Raw genomic sequence first — 25,238 nt, 5'->3', positions numbered from 1 at the left:
CTGTGGGTTAGTGGTAGTGATGGGCAAAGCGAGGCTTTGCGGAACTTTGACGCATTTATGCAGGACTTGTATCACGGATTAAAAATAATCTGACACCCGTCTCCACAGTGACACACCTTCACCCACTCTTTTGCTAATCGTCACATTTTGATAAAAGCTATCTGTGGCACAGACAAGCACTGCACACACACACACACACACACACACAAAACGGCGCATACTCATTATTACCACATGTTTGGGTGGATGGGTTTTTTTCCGTTCCGTTCATTCACAGTAGCAATACTCCTGCACATGGGAGTTAGAGCTGAAAATTTGTGCCTGTTTAAGTTTTCTCCTTGAAAGCAGAGGCAGTTTCTCTTGAGATCATTTAATAATTTTTCAGCACAATGCATTACTCTCTCTTTCTCTGCTTGTGGAAGTCATTGGAGTCAGCAGGGGAGCTGGTCCCAGGTAGGGACTACTTGCGTGACCCCACCCCAGGGAAAAGGGTAACATCTCCTGGGTCTAGGAGCCGATTGTCTCTCCGGGGTTGAGGGTATCTGGACCTGGGGTGTAGAGTATGTTTGGGGAGTGTGAGTGTGTGTAAGGTGTCGATTTCTGTTTGTCTCCACGTTGGGTGAGTGTTGAGTATTTGTATATGTGTTCATGAGGGTGGGAATGCATGTTTGTGTCTGTGTGTGCCTGTTTGTCTGTGTCTATATCTATGTCTTAATCCTGTGGTAAATCATGTTGCTTCATTTTTTAATTTTTAATTTATTTATTTTTTAGTGGAAATTAAGTCCTGTTTGATTATGGAATGATATGAGGCCTGAGTGAGGCAGGAAGATATTTGTGGAAGTTTAGTCATACTTAGAGATGTCAGCAAATGACCACCAGATATTAGAGCAAGAAGATGAAAGTTCAGGCAAAGGAAAAAGCAGCTTTTGATGAGTCTGAGAAGTCCATTATGGATAAAAGGAATTGTGTAAGCTAGTTCTCTGAAGTTCTGGGATTTGGTTTGTAAAGCCCATACAGGACACCGGCCTGTGAAGGGAATCTTTTCATGGCAGCTTTGTTGAAATCTATTTAGGAGAGCTCTCACTTTCCAGAGGGCTTTATTATTTCCCCCCTTATCACAGACGTCAAGATCATTTGTTACTTTGACAGGCTGCCAAATGCTGAAGAATCTGTCTCAACCTATTGACCTGTTATAACCAGGAACCATTGTTGCTTGTTTTATGTTTGAGATCAGAGGTCCACTTATTTGATGGCCATGGGCCGCATTTCCTGTTTTCCTGTTTTATAAAATGAATGAATAAATAAATAAAATTTCAGGTCATTTGAAGACTGGCATTAATGCTACTTTCACTTCAGAAATGGGCACCGCCCTCTGGTTTGTGTGCTCTGATATATTTTTTTTCTAAAACCTGGTTGCCTGTTTTCTGTGTGGTGTAATCAGACAACTACATGTTGGTGGTTGTGGTTGTGGGCAGCGGTGTCCTCTTTTCATTTTTCAACTAAACAAATCAATAAAAAAACAACCCGATTTCAGTATGTTGAAATTGAATTAATAAAGACAGGAGAAGTAGAATTTAATGTACTTTAGCATATATATATTGTGTGTGTGTGTGTATGTGTGTAAATTCAACTGAAAAATTGTTTATGTCTTCTAAATTCTAAATGTCTATTTATTTCCTATCTTATTCATAGCCTTTTCCTTTTTTGTTTTCTTTAGGTCACGAGCAGTTGTCCAAGCATTTCACTACATATCGTACTGTGTATGACTGTGTACGTGACAAATAAAAATTTGAATTTGAATTTGAATTTAAATATTGTAATGCCCAAAGGTTTCAGAGCCTATTAAACAACAACGTGAAGTATGGACGATGGCTGAAAATGTGAGGTAAATGAGTGAATGTTTTGTTTTGGAAGAGGTAAAATAATTGTACATTTATGAGATCCCAATAAATGAAAATTAAGACTCTTTTTGTAAAGAAAGCCCATGTGGTACAAATGTGACCTCAATAGAAAAAGAAATGGTGTTTGACGTAGTGTTCTCAGACTCATGTCTCTGACAGAGAAGAAAAATTAGTTGCTTGGTATTAAGAGGAAATAGGGCGACGTTAATAAAGTTATTGATACTCCAACATCTCGAATTAAAGTTTCACACAATGACATAATGTGATGTGAGAAGAAGTTTTAGCTCTGCATCTAGTACCAAACCAAGAAAAAATAATCTCCAACAGAGTACAAAAAAAACCTTCCTGGGAATGTGTTGAAGTGCAAAGAGAGGTAACAAAAGAGGAGGAGCCCTTCCCAGGAGGGTGGCACGGATGCCCCTCCGGTGGTCCTCCTTGGGCTCTCGCACTCTGGGGCCTCTGGATGTCTGGGGCCTGGATCTCCTCCATGCCTGCTTCATGCCCTGGGGTACAGGGCTATGGCTCTCTACATCCTCTTGCAGACCATTACATGTGGAAACCATTTGAATACAAGCGCGCTGATCCACACAGGTGTGCACACAGGTGTTCACTGCTCGTAGACTTAAATTACACCTTTCTTGGCTGCTACTTCAAAGCATATTGTGCAATGTCTGTCCTGCGTGCTGCACAACAACATTCAATATTTAGTATTTACTGCTGTTTACACTTAGCTAGATTAATGCGATGGTGTTGTGTTTAGTATGTTGCTTTGTTTTTTTTTTGCTTGTTTTCTCTTCTTTCTCTCTCAACAGGTGATCCAGGAGATTTTTTTCCCCCTTTCTCACTGTCCCTCTCCCCTTCTGTTTTTCTTTTCCTTCCTTTTTCTTTCTCCCTTTCCTATCCCTCACTCATGTCTGTCCCATCTGTAACAACTGAAAATAAAATTAAATAAATAATAAAAACAAAGGTCGATCAAATGGACCAATACGGCAATGCCACGATGATCCATTTGGCAAAATAAATCCATTGGGTATCCTTGTTGGTCTTCAGACAACAATTCTGATGGCTAAAGAACCTAATGGGACAGGCAAAAAAATAAATAAATAAAAATAAAAAAAATAAATAAAATGTGTCCTTGAACCAACACAGCTGATTTAAATGGCTAAATTAGCTCCTTAACATGTCCCGAAGTTCTCCAAAGGCCTGGTAATGAACTAATCATGTGATTCAGGTGTGTTGACCCAAGGTGAAATGTAAAACCTGCAGGACACCGGCCCTCGAGGCCTGGAATTGCCCACCCCTGTCCTAGGACCTGGCGTCCACATATGTGGACATCACATTTTGGGTTATTTAGACCAAAATACTAAATCTTGCTCAACAAGGGCCTGATATCCACTTATGAGGACATTATACTGCAACTGTTCTATCGAAATTTCAAATGAATATCCTCATACGTGGCTCTCATTTTTCTCAGAAACAAAAATTTGATAAAAAAAAAAAAAAAAATCTGGTAATTCTTTGTTTTTATATTCATCAGGTCCCAATCAGCCCACATATCAAAGAGATATTAAAAAATGCATGCCATGGAAGAGTTTGGGTCTTAGGAGTTTAAATCATTACCACACAAAAAATGTTTTTTGTGAAAAAGATGCAGATTAAACACAAAGGAAAGACCCTGTTTTCTCTTTTTGGACAGTTCTAATAAAAAACTATGTACTAACGTAAAACACAAATGGTAACTGTTGAATCTGCTTTTTGTCAGGTATGAACTGATGTCTTAGTATACCTCGGTGGGGAGAGAGCTTATATTTGTCACAGAAAATCTTCTACTTAATACGACCACTTTTATTCCAAATCTCAGGGGCCTCTTACATGCTGTGCTAGAATCCCATCTAGGGAACCCTAAATCAGATTCTGACTTGTTTAAGTCATCATTCATTTGTTTGTTCATTTTTCTAGCACTTTTTTTAGATCTTCAAGAACTAAAAATCAGTGGAAGTACATTTGTGAAGAAGAGTGCTTCCCTTAATCTTAACTTGCAGTGCTGGCAGTTTCACTGCATCTTCTATCAACTGGATTGAATCTGACACCAACAAAGACTTGAACAGAAAAATTGAAAGTAAAACCACAAAAGGCAATGGGTCAGCCTCTCTTACCATTTCTAATATGACACCAGAACTTTCTGGACAGTACAAGTGTATAGCAACAAACAAGAACAAAATCATTATGAAAACCATTCATGTAAAATGTGAGTACATTTTTTCATATTTATTAATAATGAATAAAATCCTGTCTTCCTTACTCTTACACATATGGAGGAAATTTCTGTTCATGTGAGTTTACTGTGGATTTGACCTAATGTTGAGATTCATTTTCAGTATTTGCAGCTGGTCCAAGAATTTTGAATAGCTCTGGGTGTGAGGTTCAATCAGAGGTTCTGTGCTGTATGTGCAACAGTGAGGAGTTGGCCATTTTATGGTGGCCACATTTGAAAAGCCACACTGAGTATGTAACAACCAACGTGTCAATGCTAGATTTATGCTAGTTCTAACATTAATCAATTAACCTGAATTTTTGTACATATCTTGTAATATATCCCAGTATCCAGTTTTGCCTTTACTATTATTAGCACCATTGTTACAAGCTTATCTTTATTTGCTCAATTTTTTCATAAAGTTTTAACTCATCTTATATAAAAACTTATAAAGGCAAGTTAGTAATTGTTAATAAATTGTGATTCCTAACTAATCAGGACAATATACATAAATAAAGCATTTTTTAAAATTACATGTAAGAATTAATAAATTTTTTGTCTTTGAGGAACCAAAGTTATCACAGAAAACACCCAAATTATGTGAACTTCTGGGCTTTGGTGGGGTCTTCAGTAATTTTCATTTCTATTAATTAATTTCATTCCAGAAAAAAACAGACGAGCTCTGAAAACTGAAGACCTGGATATGGTGACCATTGAAGCTGTTCCATTGGTAATGTAAATTCATAGTTGGACAATATCTGAATATTACACTAGTATTGCATTAATTAACTTCTCGGTAAACTATAGGGAACATTAAATTCCAAGAAAAACGTAATACGCTAAAATTAAGACAAAGAAGGGAAAATGATGGTCGACTGCTGTCATACTGTTGTCTAATATGCAAATCTTAGTGTGCAGGTACCTTTCCGTGATTGGTGGATACAGAGGATGGACCATACTGATTGGCTAACTAGCTGGAAATGACTTATATGTTAATGCAACCATGGACTGCTATTCATTCCTCCTCAGCTCATCCCAACCAGCAGACCTTTGCAAACAAGTTTTTTAGGGGTGGCCTTTTTTGTTTGATTATAGTTTTCTCCTGTTTTTCTTAGTCACCAGCTCCTTTTTAGTGTCAAATTACCCAACAAACTAACACATTATAAATAAATCATTATCAAACTGTACCAATTGTGTGATGTAAGTGGGGTCTGATGAAGATGGATCACCCTAATGTTGTGGTTTGGCAACCCTTAGATGGGCCATAACAGGTGGACAGTGCCAGAAGGCTGGCAGAAGAGCTGGGACTGATTGGTGTGATCAGTCCTGCTATTTCAGTTGCCAGCGAGGACCAGAAAAAGGAAGGCTGCGCTAGGAACAAGTCAGCTGAACAGCTGCACAGAGCAATTTAAAAAAAAACCTTGCAAATGAACCTTAACCAACCTTGAACAGCCTGTACATGTGGATCCTTTGTATCACAGATTATTCTTATTATTTTATTTTGGTTTTGCTTTGCTGCTGCTAAATTGCTTTAATAAAATATTCTGTTTAAATTGTGGACATTCTCTTTTTAACCCTTTGTGAAACAATAAAGGTAAAATGCTAAGTATCAATTCATTCTAGTGTGAATAGCTCTTACAGGTTACTTTAGCCCTTTAGAAATAACAGACTCTGAGGCCTTCTGTCCAGGCCCCTAAATTTAAACCAGTTAATTACCAGTTAAGTACACCAGTCTAGAAGGGAGCTGCCATTAATGGATATGGCTGATGGAGGTCGGGCCTACAAGGCCAATCCTGTCCCTGGTTTTTATCTGAGACAACCGGGGTAGAAATTCTGATCGTTTTGAGGCAGTTAGAGCTGGGCGAATCGCCTCATCCACATTTGTTCTATCTAAGCTCTGTACAGACTGTTGGGTAACACTCATATGTCAGAGGGTAGGACTCTTTTAGCAGAGAGACAATTCAGGCTTCCTGTATTGGGTGCTGGTTCCACCAGATTGACACCACCTCTTATGTTTCACTATGTTCTGTTTTGCATTTTCAAAAATACACTCACAATATACTCATAAACAAAACTTTCTTTATCAGACAAGTTTTTAGATAGCATCGGAGAGTGGGCAGAAGTCATATCAGGTAACTTCATAAAGCTATAAAGGAGCAAAAGCAGCCTTATTCTATACATGCACATTGGTATGAAGTCTTTACTACTGATGAGGACAAACTGTATTTAGATTGAAACAACTGTGACCTTAAAATAGTAAAGTGTCAACAGGAACTTAGAGTGAATAAAATTATACTATATGGGGCAACATACTAATCATAATAATTGTCCAGAAACCTTTTAGAACACAGTGTAAATCCCAAAAAGCTGATTCTTTTTAGCTGGATGTTTTCAGTGGGAGAAAAATTTCATCACTCACCTAAATGACATTTTGCAACCCAGCAAACTTGAAATCCATCTCTAGCAAAGACAGAAGTTCTTTCAAATATCTGTGGGAGTTTCTCTTTTCATATTAATAAAAATCACAATTAAATATGTGGCTATTATTTTATTTAGTTGCACCAAAAACATCATTAACATAGATGCAGAACTCCCTGAATCTCCCAAATATTTCAAAGCTTCACACTTGATACTAAAAATAATCCCTGATTTCATTGCTGTTAAAATGTCACATTAATGGTGGTTTTAGCTCTAAGTGTGGCTGCAGTCTAAGAGGAAATAGTGGCGGACAGAGTATAGAAGAACTTCCTGGAAACATGTTAAAGATGCAAAGAGAAGTAAATTAAATAAATAACAGCAAAGGCTGGACTGTGTTGTTTTGTCACGTTCTGTTATTAGAGAAGATGGTTCTGATGTCATTTGACACAAACATCATGGAAGCTCTAAGAAAGCAGCATTTAAGTTTCAAGGGAGGTTGTCAGTGCTGAAGTCAGATCTGAAAAAAAGCTTCAATGACCTCGACCAGTCAGACTCTAGACCATATCGAGTTGTTATTGTTAGTAAGATGAAGAATGTCTATATGTTGATTTCTGATGCAAACGTCACAGTTACAGGTGTCAAAAACCTACAGCAATACTCCCACAAATTTGATTCTGAGAAACGTTTCATCACCCATCCAAGTGACTTCTTTAGTCTCAGCTGACTGCAGACTGGTGGTCATGGCAATTTGCATATTAATGATCAAGAGACTGACCTCATATTTAGCAATGAGACACTAAATGTTTTCTCTTATGTCTGTGTCATTCTGACTCGCTCTCTTCACGTCCACATGATTTGGAGAATGTCCAGAGCAGTGAGCAGTTGAGGTATTGTTTCAAACTGTTTAAATATCGGTAGATTTAAAGACAAAGCTTCTACATAAATGCAGTTTCATGTTTGATCTGTATATTGTGGTGTGAATTAGTATAATCTGCAGTTACTGTTCTCGCGAGAACTAAAGTATATATTTATGTACTTCCTAAATAGACATCGGTATAATTTCAGTCTGGCTAAACATGTTCTCAGAGTTTACCACAGTAAGACACTATAACAGTCATCTGTAAATTCACACAATTTTTCTGTAGGTTGCAAAAGAAAACTGAAAGAAACTAAAACTACTGCAAGCACCTCTCCAGGGTTCTGTTTTTGTGGAGATGAGAAATAGCCTGAGCTGGACTTTTGCAATAGCAGGATTTCCAGGTGTCCAGCACAACACAGGCATCCCTCGACTGAGAGGCACCAAATCTAGAAATAGCTGAAATTTTCTGTGGCCTCAAAGCACACAGCATGTTTACTAGTGTGGACAGAACACGGAGAAAGGAAACAGTTTTAAGAGGTGAACAACACTCAACATATGGAGCAAGTCCTGAGCCTTGACCTTGACAGCTTCTGAAACTTGAAAACAAAAACAGTGAAGGTGTTCTCGCTCATGGGGGCAAAGGCAGAGGAGGCAAGAGTACAGAAATTCTGTAATTAGTAATATTACAGAATATAATATTAGTAAATGAGAAAACAAATTAATCTAAATTTTAATTACAATTCTAATGAATGTACTCAGACTTAATCTGTTATTTAAAATATACATTTTCTGTTGCCTGCATGATGTTGGGTGGCTTTGCCTCCACACCAAAAAACAGAAAAAAACAGTCAGTGGTTAAAGTGAAATTTGGCAAGTGGGGGAACACACAATCTGTTTTAGCAGCTCAGTGTGGGTAAAATACTCCCAACTCACAATAATTTCTAATGTGAGCTCCAGTAGATTTTCTAAATGTCCTGTTCTCACAGTTTACCACAGTATTAGACTATAACAGTTATCTGTGAATTCACAAGATTTTAAGCCATAGAAGAAAACTGAACAACAGCTATTACACGCATAATAATGATCACATTTACTTTGAACTTAGATTTGAATTTTATTGAAGTGATAAAACAAAAACTTACACGAAGCTACTGATTTTACCTGATACAGACATATGTGAAATGTACAGATGCTTTTTTGCATACAAGAACGTCTCCACAAAGATTCACACAGTTTCACTTTGGTTATGCTTTTGTTGAAGTTGGAGTTTATAAGTAGATTTATTACATTATTTACACAGTATAGTTGGCACCTCAAAGTTTCCTTGTATTAAATGAAGTGGAGTAGCATAGCATTAGATTAAGATTGCATGTCTTGATATCTTTAGCTAATCCCCACTAAGGACTGCCACTTACAAGAAGCCATCACATGAGAGTGTGTTTTATGAAAACCTCTTTGCCAGGATGTACATCTATATTAGAAACCCTGTTATTGTTTTATTTAGACTGCATTAAACACCATAGCCTAATATCTGAATGATTTTTCTTTTTTGTAAGTGCTGCAACAACACATGATCATCATTGTCCCTTTTTTCTGTCTTTATTTCAACATATTCTGTTTCTCCTCTCCTTCCTGGTTTTGACGTCATTGTCAATGTTGTCCACGTCTTTGGTGCAATGTCATCATTGTCACCAGCGATGCGTTCTCACATGACTAAGTTTCTCCTTCAGCTGCCTCTCGCTCATGGATCCCATCATATACTGTTGCTTGATCAGCATCCAGCTATCAGACACATTGCAGGATAATTTGTCAGCTAATAAAAGTTAAACATCTGTATAATTAAGCTACATGACAGAAGGCTAGCTAATGATATACATTACCATTGGAACTTCTTCAGTCACAGTCTCCAGGTTTTCAGACCTCCTCCATTTTTTTCTGAGAACAAATCAATTAATATGAATCCTTCTTGCAGAAGGTCCCACAGCAGCTCGCAACAACAGCAGGGCATTTACATAAACTGAATTTTTTCTATGGTCACTCTGTTTTTTTGTTTTGTTTTGTTTTTCATTTTTCGAGGGAACAAATTATATCTTGAATCATAAATTCCAATTTATCCTTATATGTACATATGATATGTGCATTACTTATGTATACTGGTCCCATTAGCTAGGAATTACAGGGTATTGGAAATGACAGATTGTCAAACTAACTATACATGATTAGCCCAAACATTATGACCAAATGAAGCATATAAACATTATGCTAACAATGGTGAAATCAAAAATCGGCATATATTAGGAAATGTGTGACTGACAGATGTCATCCATAGCTGGTGGAACATTGTGTGATATTTTAAAACCTGTTTCTTGTAGCTGCAAGCAAAGAACAGCATATAAAGCAATAAAAAGCAGCAACTGTCAAAATGTTTTGTATCATCAGTTTTGTTATTATATTGTATTAAAATAAACCAATGTGTGGATGTTTATCGCTAAAAAAGCTGCATTGTGATACAATGAAAGAGGTCATTTGCATCAAATATATAGGAACAGTTTTTTTTGTAATATAATAGGATTGATATTAGAAGTAGATTAAATTCTTAGATTAAAATAATCTAAATAAAAAAATAATCTTCACATTCCAAAATTAAACTCTGAAATGTAACTGTACCTGTTGGATTTTGTTACCAAAAAAGCAACGACTGCTGAAAGAATTATCCCAATAAGACAAATCAGAAAGGCCCTCAATGTTGCAGCAATAACTTTCGGGTCTTGTTTGTAAAGATCTGAAATCACAACGTTGAAAAATGTTTTTTGCTTATGTTATATAAAACATGTAAAAACAGGAAGTGAATGTCTTACATTTTTTGATAGCTCTAGTATAGGAGATATATTTTACTTGTAAATACTTGCTAACTCTATTTAACGTCTTTACTGTAATGCTGTGATTTAGTTGTCCAATACTATTACTGCTGACACATTCAATAGTGGAGTTGTCTTAAATTTGAGTATAGGGGAGATATTTCACTCATAGATACTTACAGTTATTTCTTTCTTCAGATGATGATGAATTAGCATTGAACTCGTTTATTATAAGGCTGACACTTGAGGTATTTCCAATACTATTACTGCTGACACATTCAATAGTGGAGTTGTGATAGTGATCTTGGGACACAGTGATGGTGCTGGTGACTCTGGTGTTTGACACATTGGTTGTTACAGAGTACTCAGTGTGGCTCTCCCAAGTGTGGCCATTTGATGGTGGGTGAAGGAAACCCCTCACTGATACACACACAGGTCAAAACCTTTGACTGAGCGACACAAGAGTTATTCAAGATTCTTGCTGCATCTGCAAAAACAGAATAAGAAGCTCAGCATCAAGATTACAGTAAACTCATAGGAACATAAATTGTCTTAACACATTGCTTCAATATAAGAATATCTGATACTGAAGAACACAACAATGTAATTAATATTACATTTACTTTCCAGATTTGAATGAAAACTGCTTTTTTAGGTAAAAAATGCAAAAAATAAGAGCAGACAAAATATAATGTCAGTCATGAAAGTTTTACACTTACAGTAATTACAACATTATTATAATTACTGCTACTACTACTAATACTGTAATAATGATAAAAAATATACTTTTGCCAAGAGTAATACTCACACTTGACATTAAGAGTTTTTGTCTCATTTGTTTTGACATTTTTGAAGGTGACCTTACAGGTGACGTTACAGGTGACCTTACAGGTGACCTGACCACCGTTGTGTTTTGTTGAAGCGTTAAAGGTCAGAGTTGACTTGAAGGCAGGCATATCCTCAGACTGGAATTCAATGTTGTTTTCTTTGATTTCATAGAGGTTTTGTCCTGATCCACTCCATATCCAGGTGATATTAGGAGTGGATCCAGAGCAGAGACCAGGAGCGCTGCAGGTCAGTGTAGTCTGCTCTCCCTCTGTTATTTCAGGAATCTCCAGTGTGGGCTTTTCACTCAGCTCTAATAGGAAAGTAAATGAAACAAGACATTATAATCAGCATAAAAACCACTACTAATTTAAAGTAGACGTATGATCACTCTGTTAAGTAACTTAAATTGTAAAAAGTACAAGATAAGGCTGAAAAGTTCCAAGACAGATGCAAGCTCTGTGAGGTATACCCAAACATCAGTTTATGTCTGACCAAAGGAATAGACTAAAGGACATTCAGCAGTTTCTGTTTTTCACTTTAGCTGACATATATGATGAATGGAGACACAGGACCTGCATTACAGGAAGTCGTTGTGCCTTTGTGTTAATCTGAGCATCATGTTTATTCACAAAAATCTTTGGAGTGGTAATGATTTAACAACTCTTAAACTCACGTTAAACAAACATGTGCTAGTGCCATAATGCAGCTGTAGTTAATACAACTCATTGTAATTTAGTCGAGCTAACTCATTTAAATCAAACATGATAACGTGGTCACTGTGCAGGGAGTATTTGTGGTAGGTTTTGATACCTGTAACTGTGACTGTGATGTTTGCAATCAGTGTGCAGTGAGTCTTTGTCTTAGCGACAGCGTGATATGATCCAGAGTCCGACTTGGTGAGGTTATTGATAATGATGCTGCAGTTCTTTTTCAGGTCAGCCTCCAACAGTGACACCCTCCCTTCAAACTCAGGTTCAGTTTTCGTATTGTTACTGGAGCCAAATATTGTTTTAGTTATGTTTCCATCATGTTTATACCAAGTTATATTTTCAACATCACCATCCTCTTTCGTAAAAGAACATGCTAGAACAACACACAGTCCAGCCTGTGCTGATACATTTTTACCACTTTGTGTGATTATGCTGTTGCTCTTTGGACACTCAGGAGTCCCAGAACCTGAACATGCAAAAACAAAAGAGCACAAACCAGAAGAGAAGAAGCTGAGTTCATGAAAATCAAAAACAATGGTAACCAACACCATCAGTTTACATCATTTACAATGTTTATATTTAAAGATGCCTCTTTTACTTTACTTCTGCTGTTAACTGATATGACTTATATAAGCGATGCAGTTCACAGCTGTTGCTTCCCATTTTTAACTTAGTAAATGACATTTTCAAACACGGCTGTCTTTGAAACTGCAGTTTTCCTTCTTTTTGTAGTTTCCTTAAATTCATATATTGATGAAGATTTAAATAAAATTTCCTTCTGTACCTGTGTCAGCGAAGAGCAGAATCACCCAGATGAGAGTTAACATTCTGATTTGAATGACAGCACGGCTTCTCTCCACAGGATAGACGCTTTCTTTTCAAAGCACAAACACACAAAAGGTGCAGTAAAAATATAGAAAGTTCAGTGGCTGATAGAATCACATACAGGATATTACACTTACATATTTACTGTTTTAATATATTTTTTCATGTGACCAATAAACTTGGCTGAGATCTTGAAATATCAAAGTTTAAAGCATCATATTAAAGCATTTCTTGAAGAATACTACAGAGAAAAATGGATGAAAGTGTTTTACCCTCACTCTGTGTGAACCTCCAGCTTTTGTTTCCACACACTGATCTCTGCAGACTGTCTGCTTTCAACTGACTCTTCTTCCTCCTCCTCCTCCTCCTTTGTTACTTCTCTTTGCACTTCAGAAAGTTTCGCTAAGTTTAGCTTTACTCTGCTGGCCATTATTTCCTCTTAGACTGCCACCACACTTACAGCTAAAACCTCCTATCACATTATGATGTTAATGTGAAACTTTAACAGCAGTGAAATCAGAGATAATCTTGAACATGAGGTGCTAAGCTTTCAAATATTTGGATGTTCAAAACGGTTCAATTGTTTTAAAAACAATCGTCTGACAATTATGCATTGTAATGCATTGTTATATATAGATGCATGTTAATGCTCTGCTTTATGGTGTCACTTTGATCTTTGAAATAACTTCTGTATTTGCAAGAGGAAGATTTGCTGCTTTGTAAAATGTTTGTACTAAAGAAGTCATTTAGATGAGTGATGAAATGTTTCTCCTACTGAAAACTGAAGGAGAAGCTGAACAGAATAAACTCTCTGGGATTTACGCATTCTTATTAACATTATTAAGAATGTTAATAATGATCACTTTGTTCTCTCTAAGTTCCTGTTTACACTGTAGTATTTTAATATTACAATTATTTCTGTGTAAATACAATTTGTCCTAATCAGTCATTGACAGCACTAACTAATGTAACCTTTAGACAGCACCACAGTGTGACAGAGAGAAGAACGATGTTGTAACTGACATGTCCCTCAAACATGCTTTCTGTTTCAAAGAGTGACACATTGCTTATTCTAACACTGTAAGTCAAGAATATTCATATAGTCAGTGTTGGTCAAGTTACTTGAAAAAAGTAATCAGTAACTAATTACTGATTACTCCCCCCAAAAAGTAATCCCGTTACTTTACTGATTACTTATTTTCAAAAGTAATTAATTACTTAGTTACTTAGTTACTTAGTTACTTTTTAAAAACACGATTTACAACCTGAAGAGGTGATAAAGTGATAGATCTTTCAGCCCAATTCTACTTTTTCTACATAATCCATCATACAAAATGTAATCAAATGGAAAAGTCTCTTTTTTTAACTTGTTTTATCAGTTTTAATCTTTTAACTTTATGCATCAAGCAAAACATTTAATTATATGCAACATTCTCTGACTTGAATAAATTAGTTTAACATTTAAACCTATTTTCTACACATTCCAGCACATAAAATAAAATATTTTTTGTGTTTTCACTCACTCTTTCAAACAGATGCAAGTAAAACACAGCAGAAAATAAATAAAGTCAAAGACTCAGCGGTCCTTTTGCTCTATTTTCACCTGTAAAGCAGGAGCAGGGTAGGCGGAGGGTTACCCTGGTGTAGGTGTGCTGCGGTCAGTTGAAGAATCCGCGCGAGTGTCTCTGTGAGTTTCCCATCACGTCGTAGCTACTCGGTGCTTGCTCGGAAGTTTAGGGGTTTTTTTCGCTGTAAAAAGAAGTTTTCTTCCCACGCACGATGGACGCTAATGTTTTTGTCACTTTTTATGGAATCAAACTCAAAGTAAGGTCAGTACTTCCACACTTTAAACGCTGCACGCTCATACTCTCTCCCGCACTCGATATATTATCCATTGTTGATCTGCACACAGCTGCTGTCACCAACGTCGCACTTGCTTACGTCACTGTCATGAGACATTCTCGCAAAAAAAATCACGGTTTTAGTAACGCAGTAACGCAGCGTTCCTACGGGAAAGTAACGGTAATCTAATTACCGATTTTGCAATAGTAATCCCTTACTTTACTCGTTACTTGAAAAAAGTAATCAGATTACAGTAACGCGTTACTGCCCATCTCTGCATATAGTACATTTCTGAAAGAGGAAGTAATCCCTGACATACAGAAAAACAGCAGAGCAGTGCCGAAACCTTGCAGCAGGCTCTGGATGCTGGGGCTTAGACAGAGCAGGATTCACAGGGGGCCCTAGCCACCTTCAAAACTGGAACAAATGCAGAGGAATGCTGGGTCTGAACCGCCCTGGGAGCAGGAGCAGGTGCGGGAAGAGAGACAGGTTCTCGGATGATCACAAGCGAGAAAAAGAAATCATTTTCAGGAACATAAAAGTCCTTGATGAGAACCTCAGAGTACGGAACAATTGTTATGGAAGCAGGCTGATAATGAACCTTCTTCTGATAGTCCAGCACGGGTTCACAATAAACAGTATTAGATTTTTCTGGGCTGCGAACAGCAGTCTTTGCGTTCCACGGAGACGGTGGGAGCATGCATTGAACAATACAACTCTTATTAAATTTGTTTGATGATCTGAATCATTTAAGTGTGACAAAAATACAGATAAAATTGGAAACCAGGAAAGTGGCAAACACTTTTTCACACCACTATACTTGGACATTCACCTGAACGATGGACTGGAGGAACAAAAATGATGCTGTGTATAAGGGGATGAGCAGATTCTACTTTCTAACGAAGCCCAGCTGCTTTAATGTGCCCAGCAAGTTGTTGGAGCTCTTCCATGCCATCTTCCTCTGCTTGTCCACCACTACCATATCCGATTGGTTGATGTCATCCATGTAGAAGAGGTGGTTGATGATTGCTCTATTCCGTTATTGCTGTGAAATGTGTTTCCTTTCCGTTCCTGTTATAAACAGCTTTATGTTTTCCACAATTTACTTACAATATACTCATTAATTGTGCACAATATTTGACTTTTTTGTCAAATAGCATTTAAGAGTGGTCAGAAGCCATATTAGTTAATTACAAAGTGAAAAAGCAGCAAAAGCTTTTTGTTCAATACATTCGCACAGGTATGGCACATATGTTTTTAAAATGGTATCTTCTTTATTTTCCTGTATATTACTCTTTGTTTATACAGGGAGTGCAGAATTATTAGGCAAATGAGTATTTTGTCCACATCATCCTCTTCATGCATGTTGTCTTACTCCAAGCTGTATAGGCTCGAAAGCCTACTACCACTTAAGCATATAAGGTGATGTGCATCTCTGTAATGAGAAGGGGTGTGGTCTAATGACATCAACACCCTATATCAGGTGTGCATAATTATTAGGCAACGTCCTTTCCTTTGGCAAAATGGGTCAAAAGAAGGACTTGACAGGCTCAGAAAAGTCAAAAATAGTGAGATATCTTGCAGAGGGATGCAGCAGTCTCAAAATTGCAAAGCTTCTGAAGCGTGATCATCGAACAATCAAGCGTTTCATTCAAAATAGTCAACAGCGTCGCAAGAAGCGTGTGGAAAAACCAAGGCGCAAAATACCTGCCCATGAACTGAGAAAAGTCAAGCGTGCAGCTGCCAAGATGCCACTTGCCACCAGTTTGGCCATATTTCAGAGCTGCAACATCACTGGAGTGCCCAAAAGCACAAGGTGTGCAATACTCAGAGACATGGCCAAGGTAAGAAAGGCTGAAAGACGACCATCACTGAACAAGACACACAAGCTGAAACGTCAAGACTGGGCCAAGAAATATCTCAGGACTGGTTTTTCTAAGGTTTTATGGACTTATGACATGAGAGTGAGTCTTGATGGGCCAGATGGATGGGCCCGTGGCTGGATTGGTAAAGGGCAGAGAGCTCCAGTCCGACTCAGACGCCAGCAAGGTGGAGGTGGAGTACTGGTTTGGGCTGGTATCATCAAAGATGAGCTTGTGGGGCCTTTTCGGGTTGAGGATGGAGTCAAGCTCAACTCCCAGTCCTACTGCCAGTTTCTGGAAGACACCTTCTTCAAGCAGTGGTACAGGAAGAAGTCTGCATCCTTCAAGAAAAACATGATTTTCATGCAGGACAATGCTCCATCACACGCGTCCAAGTACTCCACAGCGTGGCTGGCAAGAAAGGGTATAAAAGAAGAAAAACTAATGACATGGCCTCCTTGTTCACCTGATCTGAACCCCATTGAGAACCTGTGGTCCATCATCAAATGTGAGATTTACAAGGAGGGAAAACAGTACACCTCTCTGAACAGTGTCTGGGAGGCTGTGGTTGCTGCTGCACGCAATGTTGATGGTGAACAGATCAAAACACTGACAGAATCCATGGATGGCAGGCTTTTGAGTGTCCTTGCAAAGAAAGGTGGCTATATTGGTCGCTGATTTGTTTTTGTTTTGTTTTTGAATGTCAGAAATGTATATTTGTGAATGGGGAGATGTTATATTGGTCTCACTGGTAAAAATAAATGATTGAAATGGGTATATATTTGTTTTTTGTTAAGTTGCCTAATAATTATGCACAGTAATAGTCACCTGCACACACAGATATCCCCCTAAAATAGCTAAAACTAAAAACTACTTCCAAAAACATTCAGCTTTGATATTAATGAGTTTTTTGGGTTCATTGAGAACATGGTTGTTGTTCAATAATAAAATTATTCCTCAAAAATACAACTTGCCTAATAATTCTGCACTCCCTGTATTACTTATTACCGGTAGCTGCTATTTTGTTTCGTATGTACATTCTTCCACTCACCTGTAGGGGACAGAGTAAACCCTCTACAGCACAGTAGTCATATGGTGTGGTCCAAGCCTGGAGCGTCTGCACAGACAGGTTGTATACTATTATACAACCTCGTGTAATACAATTACAAGAGTTAATACTATGCATAAATGAACCCACATTGGCAATGAGTGAGAAAAATATACTTGTGTGTTAAAATAGACAATTTATCGTTGTCAAAATGTTCGCTTAATTTTCAATATCAGAGGCTGACAAATTCTACCCAATTAAACGTGATGACACCAGCTCATATAGTACATTAAGCTATTCACACATTTACTAGAGGTTGCAAAACTTCACCACTGCATAGGTCAAAGGTAGCTGCTTGCACGAATTATCTGTCGGGTTATTTCTTAGGTGCAGGCTTGTACAACCTGCCAAAGCTAATACATGAGCTGGAGAAGCTGAGGGACTATATTTTTCAAAGTTAGGCTTTCCATCTTCCTATTTTTTTTTTCTTTATTACAGTGGAAAGATGAGGTGATATGCAAATGTAATGATGAAAAAAAACACTTCAGATATAATAGTTTATAGTATTTAGTGATATTTCTTTTGCATAATAAATGTTTTAGGTTGAGTTTGCCTTTATGATTCTGTTAATGTTGTTCTATATGTCAGAGGTTACTTCCCCTTTTAGAAATGTGCTGCATGAATACTCTTGACATACAGTATCGCAGTGAGCAATATGTCACTCTTTGAAACAGAAAGCATGTTAGTTACAACATCTTTCTTACCTCTGTCACACTGTGGTGCTGTCTAAAGGTTTCATTAGTTTGTGCAGTCAGTAACTGACAAGGACAAATTGTATTTAGACAGAAATTATTGTAACCTTAAAGCAGTAAAGTCTAAACAGGAACTTAGAGAGAACAAAGTGATCATTATTAACATTATTAATAATGTTAATAAGAATGTGTAAATCCCAGAGAGTTTATTCTGTTCAGCTTCTCCTTCAGTTTTCAGTAGGAGAAACATTTCATCACTCATCTAAATGACTTCTTTAGTACAAACATTTTACAAAGCAGCAAATCTTCCTCTTGCAAATCCTCTTGCATAATTGTCAGACGATTGTTTTTAAAACAATTGAACCGTTTTGAACATCCAAATATTTGAAAGCTTAGCACCTCATGTTCAAGATTATCTCTGATTTCACTGCTGTTAAAGTTTCACATTAACATCATAATGTGATAGGAGGTTTTAGCTGTAAGTGTGGTGGCAGTCTAAGAGGAAATAATGGCCAGCAGAGTAAAGCTAAACTTCCTGTAAACTTGCTGAAGTGCAAAGAGAAGTAACAAAGGAGGAGGAGGAGGAAGAAGAGTCTGTTGAAAGCAGACAGTCTGCAGAGATCAGTGTGTGGAAACAAAAGCTGGAGGCTCACACAGAGTGAGGGTAAAACACTTTCATCCATTTTTCTCTGTAGTATTCTTGCTTCAGTAATTTCATAAAAAATGATTGTAAATGATTGGTGAATACCTAACTGAAGAAGTCTGAGGCTGTGAGATTTCCATTCATAATTTTTAGCTTCTCGATGGCACAGATATCAAGAAATGCTTTAATATGATGCTTTAAACTTTGATATTTCAAGATCTCAGCCAAGTTTATTGGTCACATGAAAAAATATATTAAAACAGTAAATATGTAAGTGTAATATCCTGTATGTGATTCTATCAGCCACTGAACTTTCTATATTTTTACTGCACCTTTTGTGTGTTTGTGCTTTGAAAAGAAAGCGTCTATCCTGTGGAGAGAAGCCGTGCTGTCATTCAAATCAGAATGTTAACTCTCATCTGGGTGATTCTGCTCTTCGCTGACACAGGTACAGAAGGAAATTTTATTTAAATCTTCATCAATATATGAATTTAAGGAAACTACAAAAAGAAGGAAAACTGCAGTTTCAAAGACAGCCGTGTTTGAAAATGTCATTTACTAAGTTAAAAATGGGAAGCAACAGCTGTGAACTGCATCGCTTATATAAGTCATATCAGTTAACAGCAGAAGTAAAGTAAAAGAGGCATCTTTAAATATAAACATTGTAAATGATGTAAACTGATGGTGTTGGTTACCATCGTTTTTGATTTTCATGAACTCAGCTTCTTCTCTTCTGGTTTGTCTCTTTTGTTTTTGCATGTTCAGGTTCTGGGACTCCTGAGTGTCCAAAGAGCAACAGCATAATCACACAAAGTGGTAAAAATGTATCAGCACAGGCTGGACTGTGTGTTGTTCTAGCATGTTCTTTTACTACAGATGGTAATGTTGAAAATATAACTTGGTATAAACATGATGGAAACATAACTAAAACAATATTTGGCTCCAGTAACAATATGAAAACTGAACCTGAGTTTAAAGGGAGGGTGTCACTGTTGGAGGCTGACCTGAAAAAGAACTGCAGCATCATTATCAATAACCTCACCAAGTCGGACTCTGGATCATATCACGCTGTCGCTAAGACAAAGACTCACTGCACACTGATTGCAAACATCACAGTCACAGTTACAGGTATCAAAACCTACCACAAATACTCCCTGCACAGTGACCACGTTATCATGTTTGATTTAAATGAGTTAGCTCGACTAAATTACAATGACATGTATTAACTACAGCTGCATTATGGCACTAGCACATGTTTGTTTAACGTGAGTTTAAGAGTTGTTAAATCATTACCACTCCAAAGATTTTTGTGAATAAACATGATGCTCAGATTAACACAAAGGCACAACGACTTCCTGTAATGCAGGTCCTGTGTCTCCATTCATCATATATGTCAGCTAAAGTGAAAAACAGAAACTGCTGAATGTCCTTTAGTCTATTCCTTTGGTCAGACATAAACTGATGTTTGGGTATACCTCACAGAGCTTGCATCTGTCTTGGACCTTTTCAGCCTTATCTTGTACTTTTTACAATTTAAGTTACTTAACAGAGTGATCATACGTCTACTTTAAATTAGTAGTGGTTTTTATGCTGATTATAATGTCTTGTTTCATTTACTTTCCTATTAGAGCTGAGTGAAAAGCCCAAACTGGAAATTCCTGAAATAACAGAGGGAGAGCAGACTACACTGACCTGCAGCGCTCCTGGTCTCTGCTCTGGATCCACTCCTAATATCACCTGGATATGGAGTGGATCAGGACAAAACCTCTATGAAATCAAAGAAAACAACATTGAATTCCAGTCTGAGGATATGCCTGCCTTCAAGTCAACTCTGACCTTTAACGCTTCAACAAAACACAACGGTGGTCAGGTCACCTGTAAGGTCACCTGTAACGTCACCTGTAAGGTCACCTTCAAAAATGTCAAAACAAATGAGACAAAAACTCTTAATGTCAAGTGTGAGTATTACTCTTGGCAAAAGTATATTTTATCATTATTACAGTATTAGTAGTAGTAGCAGTAATTATAATAATGTTGTAATTACTGTAAGTGTAAAACTTTCATGACTGACATTATATTTTGTCTGCTCTTATTTTTTGCATTTTTTACCTAAAAAAGCAGTTTTCATTAAAATCTGGAAAGTAAATGTAATATTAATTACATTGTTGTGTTCTTCAGTATCAGATATTCTTATATTGAAGCAATGTGTTAAGACAATTTATGTTCCTATGAGTTTACTGTAATCTTGATGCTGAGCTTCTTATTCTGTTTTTGCAGATGCAGCAAGAATCTTGAATAACTCTTGTGTCGCTCAGTCAAAGGTTTTGACCTGTGTGTGTATCAGTGAGGGGTTTCCTTCACCCACCATCAAATGGCCACACTTGGAGAGCCACACTGAGTACTCTGTAACAACCAATGTGTCAAACACCAGAGTCACCAGCACCATCACTGTGTCCCAAGATCACTATCACAACTCCACTATTGAATGTGTCAGCAGTAATAGTATTGGAAATACCTCATCAAGTGTCAGCCTTATAATAAATGAGTTCAATGCTAATTCATCATCATCAAACAATACAGGAAATAACTGTAAGTATTTACGAGTTAAACATTTCCCCTATACTCAAATTTAAAACATTTCAATACCTGTTTTCAGCTTTAGGTAATCAGCACGGTTTATCTCATTTGATTTCAGATACATTCACACAGTTTTTAACGATTATTCTAGAGAAGAAAGTCTACATTGCAGTGTTGACGGGGTTTGTGATTGGGATAATCCTTTCAACAGTCATTTCTTGTTTGGTAACAAAATGTCGCAGGTAATATTACTATTCTATTTTTGACATCAGTGTTTTTGTATATTTTATTTTATAAAAAGGAATATTATATTTTCTGAATTGTTCATATTAATGCTCACCATCTTCCTGGTATACTCGAATGATTTCTGTTTGCACACATGTAAATTTCTATTAGGTCATTTTTATATAAAGTTTATTATATACTGTTAGAGATCCTAAATGGTGACTTAAGTTTTTATACCAGAACTTTCCACATATAAATACCATTATATATGGGAAAGAACTGAAACACATATTGTAAAATATCAAAATTGTCAGATATTGTATTGTCACCATTATCATGCTGCAATCATTATTTACTTTTTGTGAGTTTTCATACAGTTTTGGCTTATCTTACGTCATCAGCTTCCGGAAATTAAAACTGAGACACATGCCATCATATTTATATGTAAAGATAAAGTGCAGTTTTTTGATCCAAGATATTTTTTCGGCTTTTAACATGAGAAAAAACAGATTGAGCACAGAAAATAATCAGATTATGTGAACTATAAGGGTTTGGTTTTTTTTGCCACGACACAACACTTCTGGTCTGCTGTGAGACCTTCACTAAGCTTCATTTCTATTAATTAATTTCTTCCCAGAAAAAAGTGGAAGAGGTCAGAAAATCTGTCTGAAAACCTGGAGATGGTGACTACTGAAGCTGGTCTAATGGTAACTTAAATAAGTACTTAGCCTTTGGTAACATATCTGAATATGATATTTATTTTATGATATTAGTTTGATTTTAATTATATTTTTGGTCAAATATTAAGCTAGTTTGGTTTCTGTCATGTTATTACGTCATTATTGTTTTTTATAAGCTGTCAAATTACCTGTAATTGCTGCCTTGTGCTTGACAGATGGATGCTGATCAAGCAGCAACATATGATGGGATCCGTGAGCCAGAGGACGCTGAAGGAGAAGCTGAGTCTGTTGCACAATTACCATCCAATGGAAACTGCACAACAGAGGTGGAGTACTCCGACATTAACTTCTCTGCACTAAGACCCAAGAACCCTGAAGAGGCAGCAAACACACAGGATGCCAAAGACACAGAGTATGCTGAAATTAAAAGAGAAGAAGTGAGACAAGAAGATGCCCAAGGGGACAGTGAAATGTTGGAGGGCAATGAAGAGAATGAGTTCATGAGTAAAAAGGACAATGAGGAAGGTGAGGATGTGGCGCTGTATTCCAGTGTGGAGGAATTAATGGGTTAATTATGAGAGCTGTGAGATCTATCACATTTGGAGAAATTAACATTACAAACAGAAGATACATGCATGCTGCAATCAACGTATGCGTTGAGAATTGTGTGTGCGTTGTTAGATGAGATGGAATTTCTGGGATTTTTCAATTACGAAAAATATAAGCATGTATGTAATATAAAAGGATAAACACGTTTCCACAGGACTTACAAAAATGGTAAAAATATCAGGCTGTGGTGTTTAATGTGGTCTAAACAGAAAAATGGTGGGTCGACTAATCAGATCCAGGTGGTGACAAAAAGGTTTTCATGAAATATCCTCTCATGTTATAACTTCTTTCTTTGGTATGTAAGTGGCAGTCGTTAGTGGAGACTCCACTTATTTAATACAAGGAAATATTCAGGTGTCAGCCATACTATGTAAATATTGTAATAAATCTTCTTATTTACTTCACCTTCAAAAGACTGTTCCACAAGAACATAAGGTGAAACTGTTTAAATTAGGGGTGTCAAACTCCAGTCCTCAAGGGCCGGTGTCCTGAAACGTTTCCATGTGTCCCTGCTGCAACACACCTAGATAACCTTAGTATGTCATTTACAAAATTCTGTAGAGTTTGACTGTCTGCTGAGATGGCAACCCCTAACCCAAGTCAAGTAAATTTAAATAAATGAAGTGGAAAATGTACGTGTAAAAGTACTTTTATTGCACTGTGTTCATTCACGTATGAGCTGCTGTGAGTCAAATGGCTGAATTCCCCATCTCAGCATGCTAATGACCTACTAATGTTATTCAGGTGTGTAGCAGCAGGGACACATAGAAAAGTTTCAGAACGCCGACCCTCGAGGACTGGAGTTTGACACCTGTGGTTTAAAACATGAATATAAATGTTAAATCTTTGTGAAAAAGTTTTTGTATGCAAACAATATTCTTTACATTTTGCATATCTCTGTATGATACATCAGGTAGAATTAGCAGCTTCATGTAGCAGTCAAACATTTCATCATGTTAATAAAATTCAGTCATAAATAAGGTGAATGCAACTGAAATCAAATTCAAGCTCGGAGTGAGAATTTATTCAGTTACATTATTGAGTTTATGCAGGAGGGGAGAGAACACCTTTGCTTTGTTTTAAACCATAAAAAGCTAAAGGAAAGCACACCCTGGTAAAGCTTTTGTACAAATTCAGACCACGCATGGCATTTTCTAGTTTGACGCCTCTCAGACGAGGGTTATCTGTGTTCTGCTGAACTGCTGTAAATAGTGCAACTGCAAAAGTCCAGCTCCACCTTTCAGGCTACTTCCCAGCTCAACAAACACTGGACTAAGGGGGTCATAATATTTAGATTTCAGGTTTCTTTTACAGCTTAAAATTGACCGTTATAGTATCTTACTGTGTCAAAATGTGAGAACAGGAAGATTAGATCCACCGATAATAGAGTGATGCCTAATAAGGAAGTATATATATATATATATATATATATTCGTCTGTGACTCTTGTGAGAACAATAACTAGTTCATGAATACTGTGCATGTGTACAGATGACAGTTGTAAGTAGATGAATGCTCAATCTTTGTGTTTGAATCTGCGGGTATCTAAAGCATCTTTTAAATAATATTGTTTTAATCATATATTTTTTAATATGGTTTTCATATATCAGTAATCGCACACCATCATACTTTAAACAGTATGCACTGTGTCAGCTATTTCACAGTTTAAAGTGGTGATGAGGCAAGATAAGTGAAGATAAGGTTGTTGTTGGTTGGTTGGTTAGCATGACAACACATTGTTTCTCCTGTTTTTAGCAACTGTTGTGTACTTCCTTTTTTTTATGATTTATGTCACTTATAGTCATTGCTACAATGAAAATACCTTTTTGTGCTCTTTGTTACATTTATTTTACTACTACTGTGATAGCCTGAGATTGAGGAATTACTGTAGTGTGAGGAGAAGTTGTGCAGGTTTTGTTTTGTTTTGTTTGTTTGAATAAATGGAAGCAAATGCTCATAAGTTTTTTCAGACCTGCCGTTAAACATGTTTTGGGTTTGGGGGATCCAAAATTGATTCCCAGGGGGACTGCGGTAGTAAAATGTAGTCACATGAGTATGGAAAATATGAATTTGCAACATCCTGTAGTGGCATCTGTGTTAAACCTGTTTCCTGTGCAGTTTGCTTCCTGTACATTTTTATTGAGCATTCTTCTGTTAATAAAACTATTGAATTTTTAAAGAACAAAAAAAAAAAACTGCCTCTTGTCTTTCCTGAGAAGATTTCTCAACATACAGATGAGCCTCCTCTTTAAAATTAGGCGCAACAAACAACACAGTAACTGAGTTTATGTTGTTGGTCCTCACTCGAAAGTTTATTTCTCTTTCAGTATAATTTTAACCTCATCAGC

General features: G+C 36.9%; 2 protein-coding genes across 2 annotated transcripts; one reads left to right on the top strand and one right to left on the bottom strand.

Moving 5' to 3' along the window:
* Positions 1 to 10,099: 10,099 nt before the first annotated feature.
* On the bottom strand, positions 10,100 to 13,060 carry LOC113032347 (sialic acid-binding Ig-like lectin 12). The gene is made up of 5 exons (XM_080308638.1): positions 12,613 to 13,060; positions 11,929 to 12,294; positions 11,099 to 11,428; positions 10,471 to 10,777; positions 10,100 to 10,214 (listed from the first exon to the last, which is right to left on the bottom strand). Exons 1-4 carry the CDS (start codon positions 12,653 to 12,655, stop codon positions 10,656 to 10,658), a joined length of 861 nt encoding a protein of 286 aa, XP_080164764.1. The 5' UTR covers positions 12,656 to 13,060; the 3' UTR covers positions 10,100 to 10,214; positions 10,471 to 10,655.
* Positions 13,061 to 18,725: 5,665 nt separating this feature from the next.
* On the top strand, positions 18,726 to 24,975 carry LOC113032789 (sialic acid-binding Ig-like lectin 8). Its single transcript, XM_026185895.2, has 8 exons — positions 18,726 to 18,821; positions 19,159 to 19,248; positions 19,566 to 19,928; positions 20,429 to 20,758; positions 21,078 to 21,389; positions 21,496 to 21,619; positions 22,240 to 22,309; positions 22,498 to 24,975. The coding sequence occupies exons 2-8, from the start codon at positions 19,206 to 19,208 to the stop codon at positions 22,852 to 22,854; spliced, it is 1,599 nt and encodes a 532-aa protein (XP_026041680.2). The 5' UTR covers positions 18,726 to 18,821; positions 19,159 to 19,205; the 3' UTR covers positions 22,855 to 24,975.
* The last annotated feature ends 263 nt before the right edge of the window (positions 24,976 to 25,238 follow it).

The sequence above is a fragment of the Astatotilapia calliptera genome, chromosome 11 (genome assembly GCF_964374335.1).
Source record: "Astatotilapia calliptera chromosome 11, fAstCal68.1, whole genome shotgun sequence".
Classification (NCBI taxonomy): Eukaryota; Metazoa; Chordata; class Actinopteri; order Cichliformes; family Cichlidae; genus Astatotilapia; species Astatotilapia calliptera.
Note: the sequence above shows the minus strand (reverse complement) of the source record. Positions and strands in the feature narration are given on the sequence as shown.